Genomic DNA, 18587 nt, shown 5'->3' on the forward strand with positions numbered 1-18587 from the left:
CAGCCTTCCAAAGTGCTAGGATTACAGGCCTGAGCCACCGCACCTGGCTGATTGATTTAAATTATACAATTATATCATAATATACCATGGCCACTTTACTAAATGTTGAACAACTAACCTGGAAAAAATGTTGATGTTTTTAAAGTTATATTCAAACATTCAAGAGAAGAGGCATAATGTGTAACTGAAATGCAAGGCACTTCAAGAAACGTAGGGCTACCCTTGTGCATAGCTGATGGGAATGTAAAACGGTGCAGCTGCTCTGGTAAACAATTTGGTAGTTCCTCAGAAAGTTAAACATAGCCTTATCATATGACCCAGCAATTCCACTCTGAGGTATATACTACTTGTATACCTACTTGTACACCTATATTCATAGCAGTAATATTCACAATCACCAAAAAGTACTAACAACCCAAATGTCTAACAACAGAATAATGGAAAAACAAAACGTGTTATGTACATACAAAGAAATATTGTTCAGCCTTCAAAATGAATGAAATGGCCGGGCGCGGTGGCTCAAGCCTGTAATCCCAGCACTTTGGGAGGCCGAGGCGGGCGGATCACAAGGTCAGGAGATCGAGACCACAGTGAAACCCCGTCTCTACTAAAAATACAAAAAATTAGCCGGGCGCGGTGGCGGGCGCCTGTAGTCCCAGCTACTCAGGAGGCTGAGGCAGGAGAACGGCGGGAACCCGGGAGGCGGAGCTTGCAGTGAACCGAGATCGCGCCACTGCACTTCAGCCTGGGCAACAGCGTGAGACTCCGTCTAAAAAAAAAAAAAAAAAAAAAAACACAAAATGAATGAAATTCTGATACATTCTACAACATAGATGAACCTTGTAAATATTATGCTATTAATAAGTGAAGCAAAGAGAAACAGAAAGAAAAATACTATACGAAAAATACTATATGATTCCAATTATAGGAGGTACTTAGAGTAGTCCATTTCATAGACAGAAAGTAGAATGGAAGTTAGTATGGGCTGGGGGAAGGCAAATGAGAAGTTACTGTTTAATGGGTATGGAGTTTCTGTTTACAAGGAGGAAAACGTTCTGGAAATGGAGAGGTGATAGTTGCACAGCATTGTGAATGTACTTAATGTCATTGAACAATACACTTAAAAATAGTTAAAATGGGCCAGGCATGTTGGCTCACCCCTGTAATCCCAGCACTTTGGAAGGCCAAGGTGGGTGGATCACCTGAGGTCAGGAGTTCAAGACCAGCCTGACCAAAATGGTGAAATCCCGTGTCTACTAAAAAATACAAAAAATTAGCCAGACATGATGGTGGGTGCCTGTGATCCCAGCTACTTGGAAGGCTGAGGCAGGAGAATTGCTTGAACCTGGGAGACAGAGGTTGCAGTGAGCCAAGATCGCAACCACTGCACTCCAGCCTCGGTGTGACCAAGTAAGACTCCGTCTCAAAAAAAAGTTGTTAAAATGAGGCTGGGTGCGGTGGCTTACTCCTGTAATCCCAACACTTTGGGAGGCCGAGGCGGGCGGATCACCTGAGGTCAGGAGATTGAAACCAGCCTGCCCAACATGGCGAAACCCCGTCTCTACTAAAAATACAAAAAATTAGCCAGGTGTGATGGTGCATGCCTGTAATCCCAGCTCAGGAGACTGAGGCAGGAGAATCATTTGAACCTGGGAGGCGGAGGTTGCAGTGAGCTAAGATCATGCCATTGCACCTGGGCGACAAGAGTGAAACTCTATCTCCAAAAAAAAAAAAGTTAATGATAAATTTCATGTTATGTATATTTCATCACAGTTTTTTTTTTAATCACCAAAAATGGGGGGATGCACAGCTAAAAGATTTTGTACCTATTTTCAAATCTTACTGTATTTGATGATTTTTCTGCCTGTTTCAATGCTGCTTTATTCCTCACAGAGAGCTTCTTAGAGGTAGTGTGGGCTTAGTGTGTTCAAAGTTGCACTGGTTGATGTGCATAATTCAGAGTCCAATTGGTTTTGTTACAAGTGTTGAAGGAAGAGTTGAGAACTCCATATTCTATCCATTAGGCTTTATTTTTCTTTTTTTTCTTTTTTTTCTTTTTTTTTTTTGGAGACGGAGTCTCGCTCAGCCATCTAGGCTGGAGTGCAGTGGTGCTCACTGCAACCACTGTCTCCCGGGTTCAAGCGATTCTCCTGTCTCAGCCTCCTGAGTAGATGGGATTACAGGCACCCACCATCATGCCCGGCTAATTTTTGTATTTTAGTAGAGACAGCGTTTCATGTTGGCCAGGCTGGTCTCAAACGCCTGACCTCAGATGATCCTCCTGCCTCAGCCTCCCAAAGGGTTAGGATTACAGGCATGAGCCACCGTGTCCGGCCAGTAGTTTTTTTCTTACATGAGATTGTTAAAAATGTGGGTGAGGAGTGGGTGAGTGAGAGGTAATTTAAAAGTGGAAAAACAGCGCATGCTGGACTTCACGTTCCAAAATGAAAAGCATGCTTTTGTGGCAAACTGAAAGGCTAGGAATCAAGGGTGATGAAATGCAGGCCTTCCGGCCCTCACTCTGTTCCCGATTTCTGGTTGTGGGAATCTGTTCTGAATCCAACTGCAAGTGGAAAACCCATCTTTGGCTGAGCAGCCGGGGAGGCCCTCCTGCCAATCCCCCAAATGTGCTGCTGAAACTTTGGCCCTGCAAGGCTGGAGCTAGGGCTGTCTTCCCCAGATCTATGCAGCTGTCAAGGTGGCTGTGATGGGACTGTGACTGCCCTCTGCACTGCATTTTGGCAGTGACCTTGAGACCAGCCAGCTCACCACAGCTGTCCTGCTCTGCTGCCGCTGTTGCAATGCCAGGTGGCTAAGAGGGGTGGTGGGGGGCACGGCTCCTGGTCCAGCTTTCCCAGTGTCTGGCAGGTGCCAGCTGTGGTGCCAGCTGTCCCACTGCCTACCACCCACTGTGTGTGGGGGCAGTCCAGGTGTGTGTTGGGAGATGGTGGCTTGTTCTACCCCTGGCTCAGGTCCTGATCCCTAGGAAGTGGGTGGTTCTGTCTGACCGCGAGTCTGGTGCACAGACCGGCCCCACGGACTTGCTTGGCAGGTCTGCGGATATAGATGCTCAGTGACAGTTGATCTTGGGAGACAGAAGAGCCAAAGGTATCCGTTTATCCCGAAGATATGAGTCCTAATTTTCCTTCTGGTAGGGGAGAATTTTTTTTTGGAAATGAAGGTCATCAGAAATGCCCAGAGCAAGAGAGAGAAAGTCCTTTCTCTCTAGCCACTCAGAGTGGCAAGTGTATTTTGAAAACTCCTCCCCTTCTTTTTGTCCTCATCCTGTCCTTTTCCTTTTCAGTGGCTTTACTGTTATTTTTTAATTTGCCATTGTCATTGGACATTTATTGACAGAAATCAAATTGCTGTGTTTCTGGGCAAGGCGCCTGCTGCAAAGAGGTGTGGTTCCCAAGGAATGAGACATGCAGCCCAACAGCTGAGCCTACACTGTCCTCACATAACCTCCCTGCCTTAAATATCGCCAATATTTAGCCTTGCCTTATAAAGTAAAAATGCACAATACCTTCCAGAGTTTCAGCAAGCCCAAATGCCCCCCTAGGCTCAGTTATGTCTCCTGTACATTGGAGGCACAGCAGCGCACCCCTCCCCCATGCAGACCTGCTCTCGGAGCCGCCAAGAGGTTACTAATCAGGAAGGCTCTGCCATCGATCCAATGGTGGTGACCTGGGGGATTTGTGTGCATTGTTTTTGCTGAAGCCTCCTGTGATTTCGGCGCGACCAGATCCTCTGCAGCGAACTCCATGTCGCAGCTTGTGGCTGCCTGTGTCCTGTGGTGAGAGCCGAGCCGCACAGGAGATCCTTTGTCTAGGAAGGGCTAGGCTGAGAAGATCACTTTGGAGTTGCTAAGCTCTGCATTGCCATTGGCTGCACTCTTTGTGGGGCTGTTTTTGCAAAAGGCATGCCCAGCACGTCTACAGTGCTGGCAGGCCAGGGCTGCCTTTAAACACCATGATAATAATACCAAAAAGCAGTTTGCAGAACTGTTCCACTGTAGAGGCTTCCTCTGCAGAAGCAAGCAAGATGGCTACCTCGTGGGCTTCGCTGTGAAGAATGCAGAGGCTAATTAAGACAGACTTTAAGGGGAAAAAAGGGTATTTCCCTACTCAATATTTATGCAAGATTTTTTTTAGTGACTTTTAAAGTATACATTTTACATACGCTCTTTAGGTTCTGCCTAGCAAACATGTTGATGATTTTAAATGGTGTAAATAGTTTTACAGAGAAATAGCCAAAAATTTTGGGGATGTGGGAGCTGATTTTATTTCTTAAACAGAGGCTCATTTTGCAATTTGATTTTTTTTAGGTTATAAAGGAAAACAAGAGGCCCCAGAGGGAAAAGAAGCCCAAAGTTTTAAAGGTAATCAGCTGTTGATTAAATAATATTTCATTATTTTTCCATTTCATATAGTATTTTTCTGCACTTGGGTATATTTGGAGTACAGTATATGTGAATTCTCCCAGATTTTCAGTAGATGGATGAATTTCCACTCAACTAAAGTGTTTTCTCTTTTTTTTTTTTTTTGATGTGCTGCATAATGTGCATATTAGCATCCTTTATTTTCAACTCCACACAAGTCTACAGAAGGAAAAGTTTGTATGCAGAGGGTTGTGAATAAAATTTGTTTTTCTTTATAGCTCCCTTTGTAGCATCTGCATTTGTGGTGTTGCACCAGTGTGTAAACTTAAGCCCTTTAGAAGAAAGGCACTATTTGAAGTTGACATCTATGATCCATTGTGATTTTAATAGACTGTCCATTAAAGGCTATTTTAAAATGTATGATTCTTTTCCAAAGAAAAAGGTCCTTAGAGATTTTAGTTAAACTTAATGTGTAAGTCGTGGAGATCTTACAGCCAAATTATAGTTGTTTAATCTCAAATTCTCATAATATCATCTTTAATTTTGGCTTTCATGGAGCCATAAGAATATGCATGTTTTCTTTATTTTCTGTAGTTTGCCTGATGAGTATTTAGTGGTAACCTATTTCAGTTATAAGCTCACAGTCTGTGTGATGAGATTTGTACAGTGTTTAGAAGGGTTAATTTAAAAGCATATGGCATCACTAAAAGTTCAAGGCTAGCTTTAATCTAGCAAATAGGTGCTTATGTGTTTAAGATTTCAAGTGGTGTATTGCTATTAGAAATGTAAGCAACCTTTGCAAGCCACCTTTTAAATTCATGAAGAAATACTAAGCAATAAAATGACTTGTCTTTAATTATTTTGTGTACATTTAATTTAAAATAGTTTTACCTAATCCTAGCTTTCCTTTTTTACATATAAAGTTTTAGCACTCAAAGAGGAACAACATGTTGAACTATGAATGTGGCAGAATTTTATTTCATTTGTTGCCCCAGTGTGTAACTTGAAAATGTTGACACGGAGAACCAAACCTTGCCCTGCTTTCAAATTTGCCTGACCACATTGAGTTTCTGCTTCCTGTGTATATACAGCGTTTTCATGTACCAGTTTCATCAACCAACAAGTATTTATTTAATATTTACCACACAGTCAGCAATGTGCTAGGCACTGTGAAATGAATGAAATTGCTTGACACAAATTTTCACTGGGCCTGGACAAATAGAATCATGGTTATTCTCAAGGTAAATTAAACCCTTTTCTGTTTTTCTTCTTTGTGCTGATCCATCAACTCCCTTTTTCTCCTTTTCCTTCCAACAAAGATAGAAGTTTATCATTAAAACCTCCTTCTATACTTTCTGTCTTGGCTATATCCATCTCAGGCATTTTGTGAGAAATAGTTGTAGTCTTACTCTTATAAATGGCTCTCATTTGTTGGAGTTGTCGATGGGGGTTAGCAGGAGAAAGGGATAGACTACATGGAGAAAACTAATACAGACCAAGCCTAGTATCTATATCTTCTCCTGCCTTGGCTAGGAAGTAGAATTGGACTTTGAGAATGCAATTTAATTCTATGTTTATTTTGTTAGATTGTGAGTGTCCTGTCACCTGAAATAAATTTAAAAAGTAAATATACCATGTGTTGCTTTTTGGAATCATGGTAGTGGACTCTGACTTAAAAGAAAAAGAAAAAAAGTACCTGTGGGTGGCCACATTTCATCTGCAACAGCAAGCAGAACCAAATTGTTGCTCATGTTCCTCTATAGTTAGCAATTGTTGTACAAGAGCAGGAAAATATTCTAAAAGGAAAAAAATTTCTGATGTTGGCATTTAAAAATGTTTTTCTACACTTTCTGTTAGACATAATTTTTTTCTCATCCAAAGAAAGCTTTGTTTCTCTGCTTCACAGTAGAAATGCTAAAAAAAAAAAAAACTTTTGGATTTTAGCTTGATGTGTATAAAATTCATAGAGCAAATGTAGAATATTATATAATCCTATAGGAGACATAAGAAAATGAAACCTGTGTTTGGGAAGGAGAGTGGGAGAGGAATACAACTATCAGCTTAAGGTTTTATGAGTGAGGACTTCAGCGTTCTAGGAGGATGCTTCCTGGGGGACCAGTGATGGGAATCTCACGGGTTATGATTTGATCTTCCATCATAATTTGCTGTCTTTACATTTGGCATTATTCCAGAAATTTAGTCTGCTTCCTGTGAAATCTCCTGGATCATTTACTCTTTGTCAGTGTGGATGCTGCAGGTATCCTGATTGACTTTTCATTTTCATCATGTATTAGAAAGTAGTTGGATAGGTGAAGAACGTGATTCAAGAAGTTGGGTATAGAATTTGAGACTTGTTTCATCCTACACTGATCTGAACCTGATAACTACTGAATCTAGTTGTGGGGCTGAAATTGGCTGGAATGTCTTATATCCCTCTCCTCTTAAAAACATACCTATTATCCACCAGGTGTGATGACTCATCCGTGTAATCCCAGAACTTTGGGAGGCCAAGGCAGGAGGATTGCCTGAGGCCAGGAGTTTAACACCAGCCCGCAAAACATAGCAAAATCCTGTGTCTATGAAAAATTTAAAAATTAGCTGGATGCGATGGCATGCACTTGTAGTCATAGCTACTCATGAGCCTGAGGAGGGAGGATCGCTTAAGCCTAGGAGTTGGAGGCTGCAGTGAGCTATAATCACATGAGCTATATGCACTCCAGCCTTAGCGGTAGAATCAGACCTTGTCTCCAAAAAAAAAAAGGAAACTATTATCCTTATTTATACCTATATTCATTCTATTGTACTTCAAAATTAAAAACTAAATAGTGATCTAAATCCTGATTAGAGATTCTTCCTGTAGCTGAAATGATAGTTCTGGCCAAAGCACTTTAAAGGCCAGAATGGGTATCAGCTAATGGTGCACCAGTGGTGGGTGGGGTTGGCTCAGCATCAGCTTCCTATTCAAACCTATTGGTGATCACTAGTTATTTTCATACATAGATGACATCTTGTTAGCAATGTTATTATTGGAAACACAAGCATTTCCTTGACTCTTGATCTAGGTAGAGATGTGGTCTAATTCCAGTCCTTGAATCATGAACTTGGCCTTTTAAGTGATGTGGTTTAGAATTCCTCTTGGAAGAAACCTTTGTGTAAATAACTTTTACTTTGCCGGGCGTGGTAGCTCAAGCCTGTAATCCCAGCACTTTGGGAGGCCGAGACGGGCGGATCACGAGGTCAGGAGATCAAGACCATCCTGGCTAACACGGTGAAACCCCGTCTCTACTAAAAATACAAAAAAACTAGCCGGGCGAGGTGGCGGGCGTCTGTAGTCCCAGCTACTTGGGAGGCTGAGGCAGGAGAATGGCGTGAACCCGGGAGGTGGAGCTTGCAGTGAGCTGAGATCCGGCCACTGCACTCCAGCCTGGGTGACAGAGCAAGACTCCGTCTCAAAAAAAAAAAAAAAAAAAAAAAACTTTTACTTTGTGTGTGTGTGGTGGGGGCAGGTAAGTAGGAGTGTATATTCCCTTTAAGAAAGTCGATTTTAAGGTGATATTAATTTTGTTAGATTGTTAGTCGTTGTCCCCAGAGAAAATCAGACAGCACAGTCGATTGGGGGTTTGAACAGAGTTTAATAAATGAATTACTTTAAATGGTGTGGGGAGGGTTAAGGAAAGAACTAAGGATGGTGAAGAAATCCAGGTCTAATGAAGCCAGAGCTATTACTAATCCTAGGCCTGAAGGGGGATGGTGACTGGGAACCAGGTAATGTAGCTCCAGCTGAGTAGAGGAAGCATGGGCTGGAACCTTTGGTAAAGAGATGCTCTTGCAAGGAGTCAAGGAGGGGGTGGGTGTGGGATAAATGCCCTGCTCTCCAGTCTCTTGCTGCTTTGACTGGTTGATCCCAATGGGGAGCCAGAGTGAAAGGGGAGACTTCTGATGCAGTACACGCTGGTCAGCCTTCTGGGACGTGTAAGAGGGTTATGGAAGGTGGAATGTAGGCCTGGAAGGGAAAACAACATGCTGAGCATGACTACTGACCACAGGGGTAGCATGGTAGGGTGAACAATAGTACTAGAACCATGATTACGTAAGATGGTAACATTAGGCAAAGATGGCTGAGGAGTATGTAAGAACTCTATACTATTTTTGCAACTCATCTGTAAATCTAAAATTATTTCGAAATAAGCTTGAGCATCCTTGAGGGGATGCATTTCTACATTCTGTAATTAGTCTTTTTGGCTGGTAAGGAATATTTTCTAGCTATTTAATTATAAAATATCATCACAGTAGTATTTGGAAGAGCTGGGTGAACAAATATAAAGAAATGTCAGTGAATATTAAACCAGGAGAGTGTCTCCAGAGGCTGATTTTAGAAAGGCAAAATGGAAACTAAGGGATCTTCCTGCAGGGTTTGGCACTGACTTGTTCTTCTCTGTTTCCTTCATTCCTTGATGACGCTGATAAAGAACAAGTGGGGCTGGGCGCAGTGGCTCATGCCTGTAATCCCAACACATTGGGAGGCCGAGGCGGGCAGATCACCTGAGGTCGGGTGTTCGAGACCAGCCTGACCAACAGACAGAAACCCCCATGTCTACTAAAAATACAAAATTAGCCAGGCGCAGTGGCTCATGCCTGTAATCCCAGCTACTCGGGAGGCTGAGGTAGGAGAATCACTTGAATCCAGGAGGTGGAGGTTACAGTGAGGAAACAAGCAAAAATTGCCGAGATGATGAAGGAAAACATCATCCAGGGAAAGTTACTTAATGTTCCAATAATTTATAAATTGTTTTTATTGAATTTATTTATTTATTTGAGACAGAGTCTCAATCTGTCGCTAAGGCTGGAGTGCAGTCGTGCAATCTTGGCTCACTGCAACCTCTGCCACCTGGGTTCAAATGATTCTCCTTCCTCAGCCTACTGAGTAACTGGGATTACATGCATGTGCCACCACGCCCAGCTAATTCTTTTTTTTTTTTTTTTTTTTTTTTTTGTATTTTTAGTAGAGACGTGGTTTTGCCAGGCTGGCCAGGCTGGTCTCAAACTCCTGGCCTCAAGTGATATACCCACTTCAGCCTCCCAAAATGCTGGGATTACAGGCATGAGCAACCATGCCTAGCCCATAAATTATTTTTATATATACTAGACCAGTGCTGGTTTAAAAGGACTAAATTATATGCTGGTTATGTTTGTTTGTTGTTTGTTTGTTGAGCTGAGGTCTTGCTGTGCTGCCCAGGCTGGTTTTCAACGCCTGGGCTCAAACTATTGTCCTTTCTCATTCTCCTGAGTAGCTAGGATTACAGCTACCCTCCCCTGCTAAAATTACTAAATTAGATACAATTGAGTTACATTGTTTATTTTAAAATTCTATTAAGCTATAAATAGGCCAGGTGCGGTGGCTCATGCCTGTAATCCCAACACTTTGAGAGGCCGAGACGAGTGGATCACTTGAGGTCAGGAGTTCAAGACCACCCTGGCCAACATGGTAAAACCCTGTCTCTACTAAAAATACAAATATTCACCAGGTGTGGTAGCAGGTGACTGTAATCTCAGCTAATTGGGAGGCTGAGGCAGGAGAATCACTTGAACATGGAAGGCGGAGGTGGCAGTCAGCCGAGATTGTGCCACTGCACTCCATCCTGGGCCACAGAGGGAGACTCCCTCTCAAACAAACAAAAAAACCCTAGGAATGAAAGACAACATAGTTGCTAATGATTTTCTTCTGCTTATTTGTCTATAACATTGTTTCAGTTAGTAAAATAAATCACTGGTAAAGTAATTTCTTTAGAGTTTTTAAAGGGAGGGTTATAATGCAACATTCTATTACTTGTAGCAACATGTTGCAAATTTAAGTACTAGATCAAATACTAAGCTTGACCATCCTTCAGGAAAAAACAAAACAAAGAAAAACCATATCATTGTGATAGTTCCTTATAGTCCCAGGCAACTAATCCCAGACTTCTGGATTTAATGGGCCAGTTAGGAAAAAATTCAGAGTGGGTGTTGAAAGTATTCACAAGGGGATACCAGCTTTATTTTTTTTAAATGAGAAGATAATATCAGAACACAGGAAGGTCATAGAAATTTAATAATTTAGTTTTATGACAACACATGGTCTTTATTGAACTCATTTTGTCATAAACTGGCAAAAACTGTTAAGGACGTGTGCTCACCCATCAGTGTTTATTCACACAATCAAAGACACACATGGGCTTCTGGTTTGTATACCCAGAAATTGTAATACAGCATTTTGCCCGGAGATCAGACTGGATTTCAGGGCTGAGTTCTCACTAAGCCAGCTCAAACACAGGCATTCGTTGATCACTGGAGCATGTATATTTCCAGTGACTCAAGACTCATGTCCATTCTGTGATTTCTAGGAATGATCCCAAACAGAGAATCAAAGTGAATAAAAGCCAAATGGAGTTGGACGGGTTTAAGGAAAATTTCATTCAGGCTATTTAAAAAAAAAAAAAAAGACTTGAATTCTTCCTAGTCCACAAAAGAGCATATGCCTTGTATCTTGAATACTTAGGCTCATATGGTATGTGTTTGTATTTTGATAGTGCCGGATTCATACTGTTTCTGAGTTGTACTTTCTTTACTGTATAGCTCTCCATTTACTGACTAGAGTATATTCTCATGAGTCAGATAAAAAGAGTCAACTAATAACTTTATTGAATTTTTGTTTGGATCTTAATTATTTATTTATTATTATTATTTTTGAGACAGGTCTCACTGTTGCCCAGGCTGGTGTAGAGTGGCACAATCTTGGTTCATTGCAACCTTTGCCTCCCAGGTTCAAGAGGTTCTGTAGCCTCAGCCTCCCAAATAGCTGGGATCACAGGCACACGCCACCACGCCCGGCTAATTTTTGTATTTTTTGTAGAGACAGTTTTGCCAGGCTGGTCTAGAACTCTGAGCTCAAAGTGATCCATTCTCCTCAGGCTCCTAAAGTACAGGCATGCACCACTGCACCTGGCCTTCTTAATTCATTTTTAAGTGAAATAATTTTAATAATGGAATGTCTTTCAATGTCATTCATATATATGTATATATTCTCTTCATATATAGAATATATACATATATATATTAAATTTTCAACCATTTGATGGTAAGGTTTGCCAACCAAAATGGCCTATGCAAGAGAATGTGGGTAACAGAGGTAACAGTGTCTTTTTTTTGGGGGGGGGGACAGAGTATTACTCTGTCACCAGGCTGGAGTGCAGTGGCACAATCTCGGCTTACTGCAACCTCCAACTCCTGGGTTCAAGCAGAGGCTCCTGCCTCAGCCTCTGGAGTAACTGGGACTACAGGTGCACACCACCACACCCAGCTAATTTTTGTATTTTTAGTGGAGACTGGGGTTTCACCACGTTGACCAGGATGGTCTCAATCTCTTGACCTCATGATCCACCCTCCTCGGCCTCCCAAAGTGCTGGGATTATAGGCGTGATCCACCATGCCCAGCCAATAGTGTCTTATTTATTTATTTATTGAGATGGAGTCTCACTCTGTAGCCCAGGCTGGAGTGCAGTGGCATGATTTCAGCTCACTGCAACTTCCGCCTCCCAGGTTCAAGCGATTCTTCTACCTCAACCTCCCAAGTAGCTGGGATTACAGGTGCCTGCCACCACGCCCGGCTAATTTTCTTTATTTTTAGTAGAGATGCAGTTTCACCATCTTAGCCAGGCTGGTCTTGAACTCCTGACTCGTGATTCACCCACCTTGGCCTCCCTAAATGCTGGGATTACAGGTGTGAGCCACCGCGCCTGGCCTATTTATTCATTTATTTTTGAGATGGAGTCTTGGTTTGTCACCCAGGCAGGAGTGCAGTGGTGGGATCTTGGCTCACTGTAACCTCCGCCTCCTGGGTTCAAGCGATTCTCCTGCCTCAGTCTCCTGAGTAGCTGGGACTAAAGGTGTGTGCCACCATGCCCAGCTAATTTTTTGTAGTTTTAGTAGAGACAGGGTTTCACCATGTTGGCCAGGTTGGCCGCCAACTCCTGACATCAGGTGATCTGCCTACCTCGGCCTCCCAGCGTGTTGGGATTACAGGCATGAGCCAACATGCGTGGCCATATTTATTTTTTAATTTAAAAAAAGTTTTTTAATATAAAGGAAGGGTCTCAAATGTTGCCCAGGGTGGTCTCAACCTCCTGGATTTAAGTGATCCTACTGCCTTGGCCTCCAAAAGTGTTGGGATTACAGGCATCAGCAACCATCCCTGGCCCATAGTTTTGTTTGTTGGTTTATATGTTTTTATGACAGGGTCTCACTCTGTCACCCAGGCTGGAGTGCAGTGGCTCTGCTCACTGCAGCAGAAACCTACTGGGCTCTTGTGATCTTCTCACCTCAGTCTCCTGAGTACCTGGGATGACAAGTGTGTGCCACCAAGCCTAATTGTTTTTGTTTTTGTTTTTGAGATGGAGTTTTGCTCTTGTTGCCCAGGCTGGAGTACAATGGCGCGATCTTGGCTCACCACAACCTCTGCCTCCCAGGTTCAAGCGATTCTCCTGCCTCACCCTCCCTAGTAGCTGGGATTACAGGCATATGCCACCACGCCTGGCTAATTTGTATTTTTAGCAGAGACAGGGTTTCTCCATGTTGGTCAGGCTGGTCTCAAACTCCTGACCTCAGGTGATCTGCCCTCCTCGGCCTCCCAAAGTGCTGGGATTACAGGCATGAGCAACCGTGCCCTGCCAAGCCTGACTATTTTTAAATTTTTTTTTGCAGAGACCAGGTTTCACTGTGTTGCTCAGGGTGATCTTGAACTTCTGGGCTTAAGCAATCCTCCTGCCTTAGCCTCCTCAAGTGTTGGCCCATAGTTTTAAATAGTAACTCCTTTTCTGTACTTCTGAAGTCTTTATCATCTATGTGTAAAATTTAGTGATGTCACATGAATTTGATTAAAGCATAGATTATTTTCAGAATTCTAGGAAACCAGATATTAAATAGTAAACTTATTCTAGGAGTTTGGTTATTTTATTTATATATATATATGTATATATATGTATATATGTGTGTATGAGGCAGGGCACAGTGGCTCATACCTGTAATCCCAGCACTTTGGGAGGCTAAGACTAGTGGGTTGCCTGAGCTCAGGAGTTTGAGACCAGCCTGGGCAACATGACAAAACTCCATCTTTATATATTTACAAAAAATAAGGCCGGGCACGATGGCTCATGCTTATAATCACAGCATTTTGGGAGGCCGAGGCGGGAGGATCACGAGGTCAGGAGATCCAGACCATCCTGGTTAACACAGTGATACCTCATCTCTACTAAAAATACAAAAAATTAGCCGGGCTTGATGGCGGGCGCCTGTAGTCCCTGCTACGTGGGAGGATATGATGCAGGAGAATGATGTGAACCCGGGAGGCGGAGCTTGCGGTAAGCCGAGATTGCGCCACTGTACTCCAGCCTGGGCGACAGTGTGAGACTACGTCTCAAAAAAAAAAAAAAAAAAAAAAAAAAAAAGGCAGGCATGGTGGCTCATTGCCTGTAATCCCAGTACTTTGTGAGACCGAGGCAGTGAATCACTTGAGGTCAGGAGCTCAACCACCCTGGCCAACATGGTGAAACCCCATCTCTACTGAAAAAAAGGAAATTAACAAAAATTAGCCAGGCATGGTGGTGGTTGCCTGTAGTCCCAGCTACTCGGGAGGCTGAGGTGGGAGAATTGCTTGAACCCAGGGGCTGGAGGTTGCCGTGAGCTGAGATCACCCACTGCACTCCAGCCTGGGTGACAGAGGGAGATTCCTTCTCAAAACATAAGAAAAACACAAAAATAAAAATACGTTAACTGTTTAGAACTTTGGGAGGCTGAGGCGGGCGGATCACAAGGTCAGGAGATTGAGACCATCCTGGCTAACACGGTGAAACCCCGTCTCTACTAAAAATACAAAAAATTAGCCGGGCGCGGTGGCGGGCGCCTGTGGTCCCAGCTACTCGGGAGGCTGAGGCAGGAGAATGGCGTGGGCCCGGGAGGCGGAGCTTGCAGTGAGCCGAGATCGCGCCACTGCACTCCAGCCTGGGCCACAGAGCAAGACTCTGTCTCAAAAAATAAATAAATATAAATAAAAAATAAAAATAAAAAAAATGTTTAGAACAGCTTGGCATTCTGTGGTTTTCTTTGTTTTTACTTTTTTTTTTTTCCTTTGAGACAAGGTCTTGCTTGGTCACCCAGGCTAGAGTGTAGTGGTGTGATCATGGCTCACTGCAGCCTTGACCTCCTGGATCAATTGATCTTTTACCTCAGCCTCCTAAATAGCTGAGACCACAGGTGTGCACCACCAAACCCGCCTAATTTTTATGTTTTTTGTAGAGATGAAGTTTTGCCATGTTACCCAGGCTGGTCTCAAACTCCTGGGCTCAAGCAAACCCAAAGTATTAACACTACAGGCATGAGCTACCTTGCCCAACTAGTAATTTTTTGATAGTGATTATAATTACAAGTAAAGGTGTAATTTATATTCATAAAAATATTAAGTGAACTAGGCTGGGCCCAGTGGCTTATGCCTGTAATTCCAGCACTTTGGGAGGCTGAAGGAGGCAGATCACGAGATCAGGAGTTCCAGACAAGTCTGGCCAGCATGGTGAAACCCCGCCTACTAAATACAAAAATTAGCCGGGCATGGTGGTGGACCCCTGTAATCCCAGCTACTCAGGAGGCTGAGGTAGGAGAATCGCTTGACTTCAGGAGGCGGAGGTTGAAGTGAACTGAGATCGTGCCACTGCACTCTAGCCTGGGCGACAGAGCGAGACTCCTTCTCGGAAAAAAAAAAAAAAAGGGATATTTCCAAAAAATGTGGATTTCAGCCAGGTACAGTGGCACACTCATGTAGTCCTAGCTACTTAGAAGGCTAAAGCAAGGTGATTGCTTGAACTATGGAGCTCAAGACTGTGGTATGCTGTGAGAGCTCCTGTGAAAATACACTGCACTCCAGCCTGGGCAACATAGCAAGACTCCATTTCTTCAAGAAAAACACAAGTGGGTTGGGCATAGTGGCTTAATGATTGCCATTCCAGCTACTCAGGAGGCTAGGGTGGGAGGATCATTTGAGCTTGGGAGTTCCAGGCTGCAGTGAGTTGTAATCATGCCACTGCACTCCAGCCTAGGCCAATTGTCAGAGATCCTTTCTTTCTTTCTTCTTTTTTTTTTTTCTTTCTTTCTTTATTATTTTTTTTGAGAGGGAGTCTCACTCTGTTGCTCAGGGTGGAGTGTAATGGTGTGATCTTGGCTCACTGCAACCTCTGCCTCCCGGGTTCAAGTGATTCTCCTGCCTCAGTCTACTGAGTAGCTGGGGGAGGGGGTGGGGAGAGGAGCGGGGGAGGGAAGGAAGGGAGGAAGGGAGGGAGGCAGGGAGGGAAAAAGAAAATAAAATATTTCCGGCTGGGCGCGATGGCACACGCCTGTAATCCTAGCACTTTGAGAGGCCGAGGCAGGCGGATCAGTAGGTCAAGAGATTGAGACCATCTGGCTAACACGGTGAAACCCTGTCTCTAGTAAAAATACAAAAACTTAGCCAGGCGTGGTGGCGGACGCCTGCAGTCCCAGCTACTCCAGCGGCTGAGGCAGGAGAATGGCGTGAACCCGGGAGGCGGAGCTTGCAGTGAGCCAAGAGTCTCACTCTGTCACCCAGGCTGAAGTGCAGTGGCTCTATCTTGGCTCACTGCAACCTCCGCCTCCTGGGTTCAAGTGATTTGTGATTCTCCTGTTTCAGCCTCCTGACTAGCTGGGATGACAAGCGCATACCACCACACCCAGCTCATTTTTGTTTTTTTTTTTGTTTGTTTGTTTGTTTGTTTGTTTTGAGACGGAGTCTCGCTCTGTCGCCCAGGCTGGAGTGCAGTGGCGCGATCTCGACTCACTGCAAGCTCCGCCTCCCGGGTTCACGCCATTCTCCTGCCTCAGCCTCCCGAGTAGCTGGGACTACAGGCGCCCACAACCGCGCCCGGCTAATTTTTTGTATTTTTAGTAGAGACGGGGTTTCACCGTGGTCTCGATCTCCTGACCTTGTGATCCGCCCGCCTCAGCCTCCCAAAGTGCTGGGATTACAGGCGTGAGCCACCGTGCCCGGCCTCATTTTTGTATTTTTGGTATAGATGAGGTTTCACCATTTTGGCCAGGGTGGTCTCGAACTCCTGACCTCAGGTGATCCACCAGCCTCAGCCTCCCAAAGTGGTGGGATTACCAGCATGAGCCACCGGGCCCAGCCAGTCATTTGTTTTAATGTGATCAGCAGATGCTAGGACCCAGTCCTATAATCCCAGCAGTGTGGGAGGCTAAGTTTGGAGAATCCACTGATCCCCGGAGTTTGAGACCAGCCTGGGCAACGTGTTGAGATCCTGTTTCAAAACTAAAAAATAAAATAAAGTCCTTTTTAGTCTATTAATTTGCTTAGGTTTTTAATTGCATTTATTATTTTATGCGTGTGGGTTTTTTTTGTTTTTGTTTTGTTTATGAGACAGAGTCTCACTTTGTCACCCAGGCCACAATGCAGTGGCGAGATCTCGGCTCAGTGTAGCCTCACCTCTCAGGCTCAAGTGATCCTCCCACCTCAGTCCCCCAAGTAGCTGGCACTACAGGTACACACCACCATGCCCAGCTAATTTTTGTAGTTTTCATAGAGATGGGGTTACACCATGTTGCCCAGGCTGGTCTCAAACTCTTGAGCTCAACTGATCTGGCCACCTCAGACTCCCAAAGTGCTGGAATTACAGACATGACCCATCACACCTGGCTGCTTTTATTAATCATTACAAATCTTTAAGGGTAGAGTAGTATTCACCTCTGTGTTCTCCATAGTTTCAACAGAATATCTTGTGTTTACAACTCAATGCATTTATCTTTTTAATGAATAATTGAATTCATACACATTATAGCTTCACTTTCGTCAGTTAAGTCAGAACTACAAAATTTGTGTAATGGCATCTTGGTATAAAGGAAAAACTAGTTCCTCAAATCATTGTTCCAGACTTGATAGTCTCTAATTAATTGCTATGGCAAATCAAGATACATATTTAATACATTTATTTTAATGTGATTAATTTTTCTCTGACATGTTACATTTAAAAGGACCCAAACCTACATAAAAGTTGTCTTTCTTTTTCGTGATGGTTACATAGACTACTTGTCCCATTTTGTAATAAAATCTTTTGATTTGAAGGTCAATTGATTTGGGTAACTGACAGTAAATTTCAGTAGGTTTCAGGTAGGTTGTCCAATCTATGTTTAACTGTTGGAGACTTTGTTGGAGACTGTCCAAAGTTCCTAATTACAGGAGATTAGCAGATTGGAAAAAACAATGTAATTGGGTAAATTCAGAGATTAAACTGATCTGCTGCATCCACCCCAGGTGGTTTCGGGGAATGAAGATAAAAGAATGCCTATTTGAGAAAACAACATGAAAAAAAAAAAGTGGTGATAAAGTAATGGGGAAGCACTGACAAAAACATTACTGGTCGGCTGGGTGCGGTGGCTCAGCCTGTAATCCCAGCACTTTGGGAGGCCAAGGTGGGTGAATCACCTGAGGTCAGGAGCTCAAGAGCAGCCTAGCCAACATGGTGAAACCCTGTCTCTACTTAAAATACAAAAAATTAGGTGGGCTTGGTGGTACGTACCTGTAAACCCAGCTACTCGGGAGGCTGAGGCAGAAGAATGGCATGAACCCGGGAGGCGGAGGCAGAGGTTGCAGTGAGCTGAGATCACGCCATTGCACTCCAGACTGGGGGACAAGAGCGATATTTCGTCTCAAAAAAATAAAAATAAAAAAATTACTGGTTGAAGTATTTTGGTGAACCTTATTTGATTAAGATAAGTAGAAGTTATTTCAAAATGTTAATTTTGTCCCTCCACCCATTAAATCTGGTTTATGCTCTCACTTAACGGACAGTATAAAATAGCTGAACTGAAGATTGGAACATTTCATGAGAAATTTAATCCACCTGTCCAGGGTTTATTTAAAGCCTCTGATATTTGATCACTTCACTAAAACAGCTTAGGACCATGCTGACCATGCTGATTTAGTTGGGCCACATTTTCTAAGATGCTATACGTTATCACAAATGATACAATTATACTATAAGGTCTAACAGCTAATTTCTGCTCAATAGAATTTCTAGGGGGAAATACTAAAGATTAATTTATGTGCTATTCATGGTCAGAAATAAAAGACAGTATAAATACTGTGTTTTCCTTCTAA

General features: G+C 43.3%; 1 protein-coding gene across 7 annotated transcripts in view; it reads left to right on the forward strand.

Annotated features, from left to right (window-relative positions):
• Positions 1-18587, forward strand: part of LOC105466117 (tet methylcytosine dioxygenase 1) — a 149801-nt gene that overhangs the window by 40391 nt on the left and 90823 nt on the right. For 3 of the 7 annotated variants that reach the window (XM_011715068.3, XM_011715069.3, XM_071069635.1), the window contains exon 3: positions 4328-4381. In XM_011715068.3, coding sequence (XP_011713370.2) covers positions 4328-4381 — 54 coding nt within the window. The other 4 variants (XM_071069638.1, XM_071069640.1, XM_071069637.1 and 1 more) reach the window with 2 other exon arrangements.

The sequence above is a fragment of the Macaca nemestrina genome, chromosome 9, assembly GCF_043159975.1.
Source record: "Macaca nemestrina isolate mMacNem1 chromosome 9, mMacNem.hap1, whole genome shotgun sequence".
Taxonomy (NCBI): Eukaryota; Metazoa; Chordata; class Mammalia; order Primates; family Cercopithecidae; genus Macaca; species Macaca nemestrina.